This window comes from Puma concolor, chromosome A1, assembly GCF_028749965.1.
Source record: "Puma concolor isolate L17-30 chromosome A1, mPumCon1.1.hap2, whole genome shotgun sequence".
In the NCBI taxonomy this organism is placed as follows: Eukaryota; Metazoa; Chordata; class Mammalia; order Carnivora; family Felidae; genus Puma; species Puma concolor.
Window position 1 is genome coordinate 41348201 of NC_141667.1, and position 13223 is coordinate 41361423.

Consider the following 13223-nt stretch of genomic DNA (forward strand, 5'->3'; position numbering starts at 1 on the left):
CACAGTGGTATGATTCACAGACTATTTTGCCTGGATGGACAGCCATTCTGCCTCTCTCTGTTAAGTGCATATTGGCCTTTATTTTTTGAGATGTTTTATTAAAAAAAATACCAAAAAGTAAATATTGGAGCAGAAAGGGGTGAGAGTAATCAACCAGCGGGTGGGTGGAGACCTAAAGGGAGGAAGGAAGGGGGTGGGGCAGAAGCTAATGGGGAGTTAGCAGGGATGAGAGGGTGTGGGGACCAGTGATGAGAGAATAAGAGCAAATTGGCCACGTTGACCAAATTAGCATTTTCTTTCAAAGTTTTATGTGTTGGAGGGAATGAAGAAAAACAGGCCTAGTCCAGTCTTGGGCAACTTCTACTTTGCTGTGTTGCCTTTCAGCCCGCCTCCTGTTCTGTCCCCCATACCGTGGCTTTGGTTTTCTGGGGCAAGGCCCTGGGAAGACAGAAAATCTAGTTAATGTTTTTGCCACATTCATGATTTCAAAATTAAATAAAGTGCTGGCTTCTTTTTTCCTCCTCCTCTTGTTTTTTTTAAAAGGGAGAAAATGTAGCCTTTGGATCCCTGTTGCTTAGTGACTAGGCCTTTTGTATAATTGGTCTTAGGAGGGACAAAACATCCTGAGTGTAAGAGATTTGGTTGAGGAAAGGAAGGCAAAGTTCAGGTGCTGACACTGGCCCCAGCTGGAGGTGGGGGGCAGCTGGGGCAGCCAGCAAGCTCCTAAGGGCCCAGGAGGTGGAAGAGAGGGACACAGAGAGGGAAGCTGAAAGGAGGCCACACAACTTCTACCACTGAGTTGAGGGCTCTCCCAGGTTAAAATGCCTGAAGCAGGGAAGTGTTTTAGAGGCTCCCCACCCCACATGCCCATCTCACTTTGCTGGGTCAGAAGTTGCCAGGAAAGTGATGTCTCTCTGGAAATCAGAAGGAGATAATACAGTGTAGTGTACTATGACTGACTACATTTGCTGGTGGCTTAGTTCAGCCTGCAGTGGGCCCTTGATTCGTGCTCATTGGCTGGATGACACCAGACCTTCACTGCTCTTTTACAAACACCAAAATGACACAGAAATGCTCCTTAAGCAGTTTTTGCTGATGGAAATAATTTAATGCTATGTAAATAGTATGATGCTTTTGAAAATAGTGCTGACTTCCTGGATCATAATTAATCTATAAAATGAAATTTGTTTGAGTTGGAGTCCTTTAGAGTTATAATATTAATGAGCTCTGTCATATGATTAAGTTCTTTAGTTGTAATTATTTTGTATTCTTTAGAAACATGCATAATGTAATCCCTTGGAAATTGAGTACATATGGATTATGAACCAGGATGTAGTTATTTCATGCTTCGCTCTTTCCAGCCTGAGCGTGCTTTAAAACTGTGCAAGATGGCTCACACTGGTAAGATTCAAAGAAAATGGTCAGAGAGGGGTGGGATTGAATTTAGGACCTGAGTTCTGCAGAACTTTGGCGATGGGGAAGGGGACAGAGTGCCTCTCTTTGAGCCTGGGCAATTGCAGTAAGTATAAGCATGAATCTGTTGGGAATTTTGCACGTGCAGAGGCAGATAACAATGCCAAAGAAGTCCAGGAGATTTTGTTAATAACAGGTCCCGAAGCAAAGTGAAAAAATACTGGTTTAGTTTTCCTTTTATCACTCCCAGTGTGGAAAGGGACGGACCCTCTTCACTGGAGTGCAGCAGAGGCCCTGCAGGGAATGTTAAATGCAAAGTGGCAGGACTGGCTGGCAGGTAGGGGTTGGGGATTCTTTGTCATGAGCTAGCTGTGGTACTTTGGACAAACCACTTAGCCACTTACTGGTAAGATTGAGAGAAATTGTACCAAAGACTCTTCTAAGGTCCTTTCAGCTCTTCAACAACAACGATAAAAACAAAGCCAGCTCCCCCCCCCCCCAACACACACTCACAAACTCTGGGGACCGCCTCTGCCCTTGTCACCTCAGACTCAGCCCTACTGACTTCTCCATTGGGTATCTTGTCAGGGGTGGAGTGAGGAGAAGGAAGTCCTCAGGGTTCCTGCTCCCCCTTTTGCAATCAAGTCTTAGGGTTATTGGTTCCTCAGTGAACTTTCTGTTTTGTGGAGAAATTCTAATACTTCACCCAGCTAATTTAATAATTGAGTGCTCAATTGAAAGTTCATTCTTAACCTGTAAGCCTTTTGGGGAGGAGGCTTCTCTGTGTTCCTTCCTGCCTCCTTCCATAGCACTCCCTGAGGGAGAGAAACAACTGTGTTAGACTCAGCCCCTGTCCTGGAGCGCAGCTGGCTTACCCTTGCCTGTTTGGGAGCATAGTAATGAGGAATGGTTGAAATATGTTGCCTTGCTTTCAATAATAACTTTTTCCTATCCTAAAAATACGTTTGAAGAACATACACTGTTTCATGTGTTACCTTCTCACAAGTTTATTTCCTTCTATGATACCATTCTACTGGCTATTTATTTTCTGGGAAGAATGTACTCACATTGCTCCGTATGGTCAGCCCCTTCTTATTTAATCTCAGAATTTAATACTTGCCTATGTTCTCTTTTCACAATAAAATCTTACTCAGTTCATAGCGTATTCCAGATGCAACTACCTATGTCTGTTAGCCCAAGAAACAATTTCATAATGATGTACTTCTATTCCCCAGTTTAAAATGTTTTTCCCTCTGATCACTCCTATTTAAATTTTCTTTTGTTTTAAAACTGTTGTCCTGACCATGAATATTACCAGGGCTCTTGTTTAATCCAGCAGTGACCACTTTGTACCTTAGACTTGATTGTGTAATGTCTCTGCTGTATTCTTTCATTTCCTTTTTCTGTTTTGAAAGCCGTGTGGCGGTGTGATGTTTATGAGGGAGGGGGCTGGCAGGAGGCAGATTCCTCCTAAATCAGCCACTTAAAAGGTAGAGATTTTGAAAACCTTTGCCTGTTTTTATATTTATTCTATGATAAAAATGTGTGTTCGCTTTGTTCTTTAGATTCTGGGCAACGCTTTTGGCTTTTATTTATGCTCCTCTTGGGTTTGGTAAAAACCAGTACAGCTGAGAGAATGCTTACATGATGCAGTAATGCCTCGTTACAGCTCGCAGCTGGTTACAGCGAACCTCTGCTGTTGCTTCTTAAGCAGCTACAAACCAATTTTTAAAGTGATCCTAAAAGTAGCAAGTGTATACTGATCTAACTCTGTCCCAATATTTTTTTTCTCCAAACTTTCACTCCTTAGGGGCTACACCTGATTCAAAATTTGTCTATTTCTGCCTTTCTTGTGATATTTAAAATTCTCAATATGAAAATATGTGAAGTGTAGAAATACGTACAGATAATTCCCAGTTTGAGAATTGTCAAATCAGCTGTGGGAACATAGCTACTTATGACAAAACCCAAATTCTAGTTCTAATAATACTATTTCATTCACCTCCAACCAGTATTTGTAATATCAGTTCTATTGGAAAAATATGTTCCTGTGTTCATCTTGACAGGACCCAGGGTTTACAAGCACAGTGGGTAGAGATAGGGTAGAGGGAAGCTTCTGGGGTCTTCAGAAAGCAGTTCTGTTTGTCAGTCCCCAAGAATTTAAACACCCTTGCAATTTGTTCACATCGACAGCTTGAACTGTTTAAAAGATGTCACTTTTTTTTTTTCTCCCGCTTATTCTCAGGCAGTAAACTGGTCAGTTAACTTATACAATTAGTTTACTGAGTAATTTGACTTTATCTTTCTTGTAAGAAAGAAATCACACTAAACCCTTCCTGTGTGTTAAATGTCTATGGAAAAACTAGCTGTAGCTGGAGGGTTGTGAGATGAATATTTAAGACCAAAATGGTTTTCTTCTTAAACGAAATAATATTTTTTTAAACTTTGCAAAATATTTTACAAAAGGTAACTTTATTATTATTTTTAAAATTGGTTTAGGATGTTGTTTTCATCCTGAACTTTAACAGTCAGCTGCTGTATACTCAGAGGAGGAACTAGGCTGCTGTCACTTCAACTCAGGATATATTCAGGAACTCTTAATGATTTTTTAAAAAGTATATTGCTGTCAACCTGTTTTACTGTTAATCTTCTTTCTTCTGAAGGCAGATCTGGGAGTATGTTCTAGAGGTGCCTGGTCAGTGAGTTAAGTGGCTGACTTGGGCTCAGGTCATGATCTCGCTGCTCAGTGAGTTCAAGCCCCGCAAGCCCGCGTCTGTTGGGCTCTATGCTGAAGGCTCAGAACTTGAAGCTGCTTTGGATTCTGTGTCTCCCTCCCTCCCTCTCTGCCCCTCCCCAGCTTGTGCTCACTCTCTCTCAAAAATAAATAAACATTAAAAATATTTTTTAAAATAAATTTGCTGTAAATTTATGGTACAGTTTTGTGGAGACTAATCTTCCTTGCTTAAACATGGCACTCACTATGTATAGTGAGTGTACAAACCAGTTCCTGTTTGTACTTCTGTGAAGTTAATATATGCCACTTTGTATAGGTCCTTCATTGTTTTAGGCACATAAGTCACCTTAAAAAATAATTTGAGCTCCCTAAAACAGGAACTAGGTCTCTTTTTTTAAAAAAGTCACTTATATCTCCTGTCATCTTGCTGCTGTAATCCTGATACATTATGCTAATGGATTTGAATTGCATTAAGTGGGTTAAACCAGAATTCCAAGTGGAATTGGCCTTTGGGTACTTACTCTCCTCAGTGATTTGTTCTGTCTTTCCTAGTTTGCCAAATAAATATTTTTTTCTGGGATGACTAACTACATCAGAGCAAAGAAGCAAAGCCTATATATCCTTAAAGGGATTGTATGTTACTATTTTTGGTTGTAGTTCTTAATTTATGTAATCTTTCTATACGATCTAGGCAGATAGTGAGAACAAGAGAGAGAAAGAGATGCCTTCCCCCCCACCCCCGCCCGTGTATATTTGGGCTTAGATTTTTCAAAATCATGAAATATGTGCTGCTTTTTCAATGTTTTGTGGCACCTAAGTGTTGTTACCAAGACAAGAAGATCAGACATCTTATAAATATTAAATTGCTTTACAGGCACAATTAGTGAATTGAATGTGGTTAAATAAGATTCCAGAAGGAAATTTTCAGAACCTATATAGTTCTTTTACATATTCACAAGGCCTTCTGAATTGTATATCAAAACAGAAGCCAGGGACTTCATAAGGGAGGTGGCTTATGGTGCAGGAACCTCAGCCACGGGTGGGGGGATGGGGAGTGGGTGGAGAGAAGAAGGAGAAATACCTGATCCTCACCTGCCCAGCTTTTATCCCCCAGCACCCTGCTCACCTAGGTCCACCTGGCTTTTTTGCCCATTCAGGCTTTAATTTCTTTTCTAAATATTTCTAAATAGTGTTTACTTTGAAGTCAATCGTGCATTCACATCCCATCTCCATATCTTACCTGGTTACCTGGCAAATTTGATGCTCAAAGAGGTGGAATAGCTTCTTCAGTTTCCTTGTGAAAATAAGAGTAATGTCTGTTGTAAAATTGCAGTAGGGTTAGTGATAGTATATGAAAAGTGCCTAGGGGAAGAGGGGCAGAGGGAGAGAGAATCCCAAGCAGGCTTCATGCTCAGTGCAGAGCCCTACACGGAGCTCGATCCCATGACCTGAGATTATGACCTGAGCCGAAATTAATAGTTGCTCAACCAGTTGAGCCACTCAGATGCCCTATGTATATTTTTTATACAAATATAATTAATATACAGTGTCAGGTGTACAACGTAGAGATTCAGAATTCCGTACGTTACTGAGTGCTCATCAAGATAAGTGTACTCTTGATCCCCTTCACCTGTTCCACCATCCTCACCACCCACCTCCCCTCTGGTAACCACCAGTTTGTTCTTTGTAGTTGAGAGGCTGTTTTGTTTGTCTCTTTTTTCCCTTTGTTTTGTTTCTTAAATTCCATGTATGAGTGAAGGCGTACGGTATTTGTGTCTCTCTGACTTATTTCACTTAGCATTATACCTTCTTCATCCATATTATTGCAGATGGCAAGATTTCATTATTTTTTTTTATGGCTGAGTAATATTCCTGTGTGTGTGTGTGTGTGTGTGTGTGTGTGTGTGTGTGTGTGTGAGACACATCTTTTTAATCCATTCTCTCGAGGGCACTTGGGTTGCTTCCATATCTTGGCCATTGTAAATAATACTGCAATAAACATAAGGGTGCATATGTCTTTTCAAATTAGTGTATTCATTTGCTTTGGGCAAATACCCAGTAGTAGAATTACTGGCTCATATGGTAATTCTATTTTTAATTTTTTGAGGGACCTCCATACTATTTTCAACAGTAGCTACACCAATTTGCATTCCACCAAGGTTCCTACCTTGCATTCCTTCCAAGAAAAGGGTTCCCTTTTCATCACATCCTTACCAATACTTGTTATTTCTTGTGTTTTTGGTTTTAGCCATTCTGACAGATGAAGTGATATTTCATTGTGATTTTAATTTGCATTTCCCCTGATGATTAGTGATGTTGAGCATCTTTTCATGTGTCTGTTGGACATCTACATGTCTTCTTTGGGAAAATGTTTAGGTCCTCTGCCCATTTTTAATTGGATTATTTAATTTTTTGGTGTTAAGTTGTAGAAGTTCTTTATATATTTTGGATATTAACCCCTTATCAGATATATCATTTGCAAGTATTTTATCTCATTCAGGAGGTTGTTTTTTTGTGTTGATGGTTTCCTTTGCTGTGCAAAAACTTTTTATTTTGGTATAGTCACAGTTTAATTTTGCTTTTGTTTCCCTTGCTAGAGAAGACATATCTAGAAAATTTTTTGACAGATGTCAAAGAAATTACTGCCTGTGTTTTTTTTTTTTTTTTTTTTTCCCTAGGAATTTTATGGTTTCATGTCTCACATTTAGGTCTTTAGTCCATTTTGAGTTTATTTTTGTTTATGCTGTAAGAAAGTGGTCCAGTCTCATTGTTTTGGTGTCTAGTTTTCCCAACACTATTGTCTTTTTCCCATTGTAAATTCTTGCCTCCTTTGTGATAGATTAATTGACCATAAAAATGTGAGTTTATTTCTGGACTCTATTCTGTTCTTTTGACCTATGTGAATATTTTTATGCCAGTACCAGACTCTCTTGATTACTACAGCTTTAGTATGTCTTGAAATCTGGGATTGTGATATATCCAGCTTTGTTCTTCTTTTTCAAGATTGCTTTGGCTATTTGGGGTCTTTTGTGGTTCCATACAAATTTTAGAATAATGCTTAGCATATATTATTTGCTGGTTTGGGAAGCTACTATTTATTGTTTTTATAAATCTGTTTTCCTGCCAACTTCCCACGCCCAACCTTGTCCTCAGCACAGTGCCTGGCACGTAGTAGGCCCTCTGAGCATTTTCCCTCATGACACGATTTCACATGTTATCTTGAGAAAGACATATTTAATTCCCATGCGGAATTACATACTTTGTGGTCCTGTTTCACTTCATGTCCTGGTTGTGTGCCTGTCCTCCGTGGGCTTTGCCAGGTGGCTTCCTTGAGAAGGAAGGGAGGGAGGGCAGGGACTTGATGCTGAAATGTTTGAATCTCTCTGTTTTAGCAATGTGCTCTGTAGACATCAGGTCCTTCATAAACATTTGTTAAATCAAATCCTTGCCCCAGAGCTGAGCCTTTTGGAACTTGAAGGTAGGAACATTTGTGTGACTTACTAAATTGATAATTGGGAGAAAAACGAGTCTTAAATTCCCGTTGGCTCTTTCGGGATGTACACTTAAAACACTTAAAGGTGTTAAATGGCAAAAGGTCCTTAGGCCTCAGCAAGATTTAATACTTGCTGTTGGGTCCAGGAGTTTTGAAAATGTATGCCCATGTGATAAATTGCAAACACCTGAGACTCATTCTCTTTTAAGTTGGTTTTTAGAGATGCGCGATGTGCAATGCCGTATCATGGGGGTAGTTTCTAAGAATATGGTTGTCACTTAGAGTTGGACATTCACCCAGCTCTGGGCCAGGCTTCGGAGCCCCCGTATGCAGGGCTCTACTCTGCAGGCTCTGATGACTAGAACGAGTGATCCTTGGAGCATATTACCAGTGTGGCAGCGTGTGCACAGACATGTCATGGAGGCACAGGGTAGGATGCTGCATGTCCTTGGTGTGTGCCCCGTGGGCTTGGGCACCTGCAAGTGGAATCATCATAAAATAGTCAAATTACCTGAGACTTTTCTCTTAACTTCCTGTTTTCTCTCTCTCTCTCTCTTTGCCATTTTAAACATGCATTTCATAATTTCATATTCTCAGTCGTCTTGTTAAAAAATGTTTCCTTTAATTCTGTCTCATTATGCTTTCCTGGTCTTTTCCACTTCAGTTTTTGTATGTAACTTGTGAGAGATGGACACATACAAGAAAGATAAATTTGCTATGAAAAATGATTTCTTTCTCTTTTATGGGGAGGAGTTCTTTCTCTTTGATATAAATGGCAAGCAGGCGGATTTTATGGCTTTGCTCCCCTGCCAGGGGGCAACAGCAGAAGAGTGAAAAGTGCCACACTTTAAAGGGACGGCTTCCTGGTGGAATTGGTCAGGTGGAATTGAAGCCGTGTTAATGCCCATGACTTCTCTCTACAGAGGAGACCCCTCGTCTCTGCCATGGGGTTAAGTGGGGTCTCTACTGCTTTTCACTTAAAGACCTCGTGTAGAATAAATAAATGAAAATGTATACACATACCTGCATATGTATGTGTGACGCTTGTCGTTGGGTTTTAATTTCTCAGGTCTTTGAGCTGTGTCAAAAAATTCCCCCCAAAACAAACATACTGTTTACCCTCCAAGGGTTTTATGTAATGCTAGGTTTAACTCTGTATTATTTAGGAGATTTGAAGAAGTTTAGAAACAGGGCTTTTCCCCTTGTGTATTTCATCATTAGCTAAAACTGAATATTTCTGAAACAGAATTCCTCAGCTTTCCCACCTCCTCCTAAACAGGCTCCCTTCTTTTGTCCCCCTTGGTGTCATCATGGTGAAGACTGCCCAGCCAGGTGTGGTAGAGGTTTCTCTCTCATCCTTCGTCATGGTTTAGCAGAATAAGTGCTAGATGGAGCCAGGAAGGCCGAATTCCTGAGGTGGCCATGAGCAAATGATCTGAACTTAATCATCATTCTTTTCCAAGAACCTATGAAGGTCCTTTGTTTCCTACCCCTAAATATCCTTGGCTTTTTGTGTCTTCACGTGGCACCTGCCAGAGTGATCGTCCCCTTCCTTCTCCCTTGTACATACTCTGGTGACATTTCCTTTTTTTTTTTTTTAATTTTAATTTTTTTAATGTTTGTTTATTTTTGAGAGAGAGAGCACAAGTGGCAGAGGGACAGAGAGAGAGGGAGACATAGAATCCGAAGCAGGCTCCAGGCTCTGAGCTGTCAGCACAGAGCCCAGTACGGGGCTTGAACTCACTAACGGTGAGATCATGACCTGAGCCAAAGTCAGATGCTCAACTGACTGAGCCACCCAGGTGCTCCTCTGGTGACATTTCTTGACAAGAGGCTATGACACCTCTGGCTTCATTCCCAGATCATCATTAGGGCAGACTCAAAACTCATTGGTCCTTACAGCCCTGAAGAAAAGGTGGCAAATTCTTACTTCACAGGCCTCATGCTCCAGGTGTGGGTCTCCTGATAGAACACGGAATGGCCCCCTCATTGCCAATAAGACACAGGTTTGGCCAGCCCCAGTGAGGGTGGCCTCCAGTTGTACACTGTCTGCATTTCCAAGTCCCCTTCATGACATGAATAATTTCTAAAATACAACCCAAGTTGGCACTAACAAGTTTCAGAGTGTGGTTCTAGGGTCTTATACGGTATCTCTTCAGTGAGACTTTCTGAGGAAGTAGATTTGCATCTTCTGTGGGGCATTGTGTTTATAGATAGCTTTCTTAATATATTTGTGTGCAATGGTGTCACACCCTTTCTCTTAAATGAAAATCGCAGTTTCTTGGTTTGTATTTTTAGAGACCATTACTTGCAGTTTATTATCTGTTCCGTATAGTATCTCTCCCTGGAAGAGATGAAACCTGTTATAGGTACTTGGTCAATGGCAGGTGCTAGTTTTGAGAAGTGAAATTGCAGCAACGGTGGTGTTTTCAGTAACCCTATCAGGTTCCTTTGTTTTTAATAAGTAATAACACTCATCCCTTTAATTTCCAAAAGGCTTGAAATAGTGTAGGCAAGTATTTATAATGCAGGAGTCTGTTTGCTATGTAGCTATGTTGTTAGGATACGTGTGTGTGTGTGTGTGTGTGTGTGTGTGTGTGTGTGTATTTAATTTTTTTTTTTTTTTTTTTAACTACAGGAGCTCTTACCAAAGTAAAGGAGAGTAGGCGACACGTGGAAGAAGGGAAGATGGAGGTCCAAAAGGCTGATGGCATTCAAGATCGCTGTAACACTATTTCTTTTGCCACTTTGGCTGAAATTCACCACTTCCATCAAATTCGAGTAAGAGACTTTAAATCACAGATGCAGCATTTCTTACAACAGCAAATAATATTTTTCCAAAAAGTGACACAGAAGTTGGAAGAAGCTCTTCACAAATATGATAGTGTTTAATGACTGGACATTGGGTTGTGGACTTTTTTCAGTTCAAGGATATTTCTACAGCAGAATAAAAACTGCTATCAAAGAGCTATTGCCAACTATCAGTGGTGGTACAAGGATGGTTTTGTGTTCAACTGAAGCTCTGCTGAATATATAATTACGTAGGAAAGAAACAGTTAATATGGTTATATAATAGAAACAGTACCACACATTGTAACTAAATTATACTATGTATGCCTACACTACCATTGTAACTTTTGGAATAATGATTATACTATTTGCCTTATTGCTTTTTGAAGTATGGGTATTTTAGTGCATACTTTGTAGACCTCAAAACCCATGAAGGGTCTCAAAGAAGCTGGCTGGATAAAAGCCTGCTGCGGATGCCTTTTTACTCTCATAGATTGGGATTACCTAAATTCAACCTATTCTCTGTTTACAAACTCCAACTAGAGCAGCTATGCGACTTTGTGCCTTTAAACTCTTGGTTTTTCATTTCTCCACCCCCTCCCTTTTTTTTTTTTTTTTTTTTTTTTGTAAGTAACCACAACTTTTCTTGATTGAAAGAGTGAAAGGCCAGCAGTGCATACAATGACAAACCTGTTGGTAACCTCATATTGGCGCTGGGGGCGGGGTGGGCGGTCAGCTGTCATCAGTTTGCCTGGCAAGTTTTGTCTCCCGACACACTCTGGTGAGGGCAACCGAGGGAGACCTGATGCTCATCTTGGAATATGAAGTCTATTAGGGAATAAAATGGTGCCACTCTGTTCCTTAGATGCTGTAGTAGCATAGCCTCTTCACGCAAGTGTCCTAGAAACTTGGCGTGGAGATCGAAACCAACATGTCTTATAACACAGAGAAGGAGGAGTCTAATCAGTTGGGGACACAAGCACAGAATCAGTGATGACACATACCTGGTTTAATTCTTAAGAGGGTTTTCTTTTCTTTTTCTTTCTTTTTTTTTTTATCTTGAAGATTTTAATATTCAGTGTGTGTGTGTGTGTGTGTGTTATTATTTTTTTTTAATGATCTACACTGTTAACTGATTGAGACTCCACTGTGATTCACTCGTTTACTTAATCAAAAACTTTCAGGGATGTCTGTAAAATTCAGTGTTATACGTGATTGAAAGTAGCGTTGGTTGATCTAAGGAGGGACCAGAAATAATTACTATTCCAAATGCTGAAGGAAAAAAAAAATTGTTTTTTTTTTCATATTGTAAGCCCCCAGGACATTTAACCTTAAAAATTATTTTAAATATATTCTATTATTATAAGGGAAATATGAATGGCTGATAAATACCAAAAAGATTCAAAAGCAGCTTAATTTAAAAAGCACAAAGAGATTCTGGTTTCAAATGCCAAAATCTCCATGTTTTTATAGTTGCTGAGCTATAAATAATGTGATTCTTGAGTTTACAGATTGAAAAAGTGTCACTGAAAGGTCAAAGTATCTACTGTTTTTATGAAGTCAAACTTATGCTGCCTCACAAATCCCTGGATATTGAAATGCTAACACAGAAGTAAAGAGGTCAATTTGAAATATTGGTGAGTCACACTGATTAAAAAAGACAGGGTCAGTTTTCAGACACTCAAAAAAGAAACGGTTATTGAAATAATTACTCAACAGCACATTTATTCTAAAAAAATAATCTCATATGGGTTGAATTTTTAAGATCAGAGTGTTGTAATTTTGATGAAATTTTTATACCTTAGGTAACTTAGAGCCAGATTTAACATCATGTGGCTTTGTTTCTATTACAGATATGTGGAATTGTAACCAAATATATTGTTCTCTAAAAAGTAACTTTATCTTGTTGATTGCAAAATATAGTTCTATAAAAAAAAAAACCCATATATCTATGTTAATTTTATTGCAGAAGTTTGGAGATTATAATTATAGCATTTAATTTAAATCTGAGTCTGTATTGGACAGATAAGCACTATGCTTTTCAAATGATTTGAAAATCAGTTTTATTTGCCTCTTTATTTTGATGGTGGTTTGATTCTTTTTTTTTTTTTTTTTTTTTTTTTTTAAGTAAAATCACTAAAGATGTGCAGTGGTAGCATGGAAATTATCTGAGGTGTCTTGTTATGATTGTGCTTTAGCCAGGGTGGACATAGCTTAAATTATAAAAACTAAAAATTAAAGTACAAGGAGGTATAAGTTCATGCTGCCTACTTAGAAGAGAACTTTTGTTCTTCATAACTACATAACATTATAATGCCACTGATTCATAAGGGGTTTAAATGAATTCTGTGGGGTAGGACACCAGAATTATTAGTGTTCATTTTCATCTAAGATCTTTATTTCTCTAACGTTCTTGGTCCTATTGAAACATTTCAGTATACAAAAATACTGCAATGTTAATACCCAAGAGAAAAGCCATCATAATGTGTATGCTGGTCATTATGATCAGTGTGGTACAATTTTTTAAAAAATAAACTATCATGCCCTTCATGCCATTATTTGTCTTTATTTCTATAATTTATAATTTCGATACGTGATGTATTTATGACATGAGGGTGTCCGCCTGAGCTGGTTTTGCTATTCTAATTACAGACGGACTTGTTGATGTGCTGTAATTGTCATGCAGTGAGACTGGTTTTGCAGCCGTGCATTATATACAACCCCCATTATTCGCCCAGTCTGTTGTACCTAAAGGCACAGTGTAAACCCAGAACGAGGGAACACGTTTGAAAG

At 39.2% G+C, this 13223-nt stretch overlaps 1 protein-coding gene across 1 annotated transcript in view; it reads left to right on the forward strand.

The window, feature by feature from the left end:
* SNX18 (sorting nexin 18) overlaps positions 1-12980 on the forward strand; it is a 30117-nt gene extending 17137 nt beyond the window's left edge. Inside the window, exon 2 of the mRNA XM_025923780.2 lies at positions 10279-12980. Coding sequence (XP_025779565.2) covers positions 10279-10532 — 254 coding nt within the window. The 3' untranslated portion in view covers positions 10533-12980. The remainder of the gene's footprint in view (positions 1-10278) is intronic.
* Positions 12981-13223: the final 243 nt, after the last annotated feature.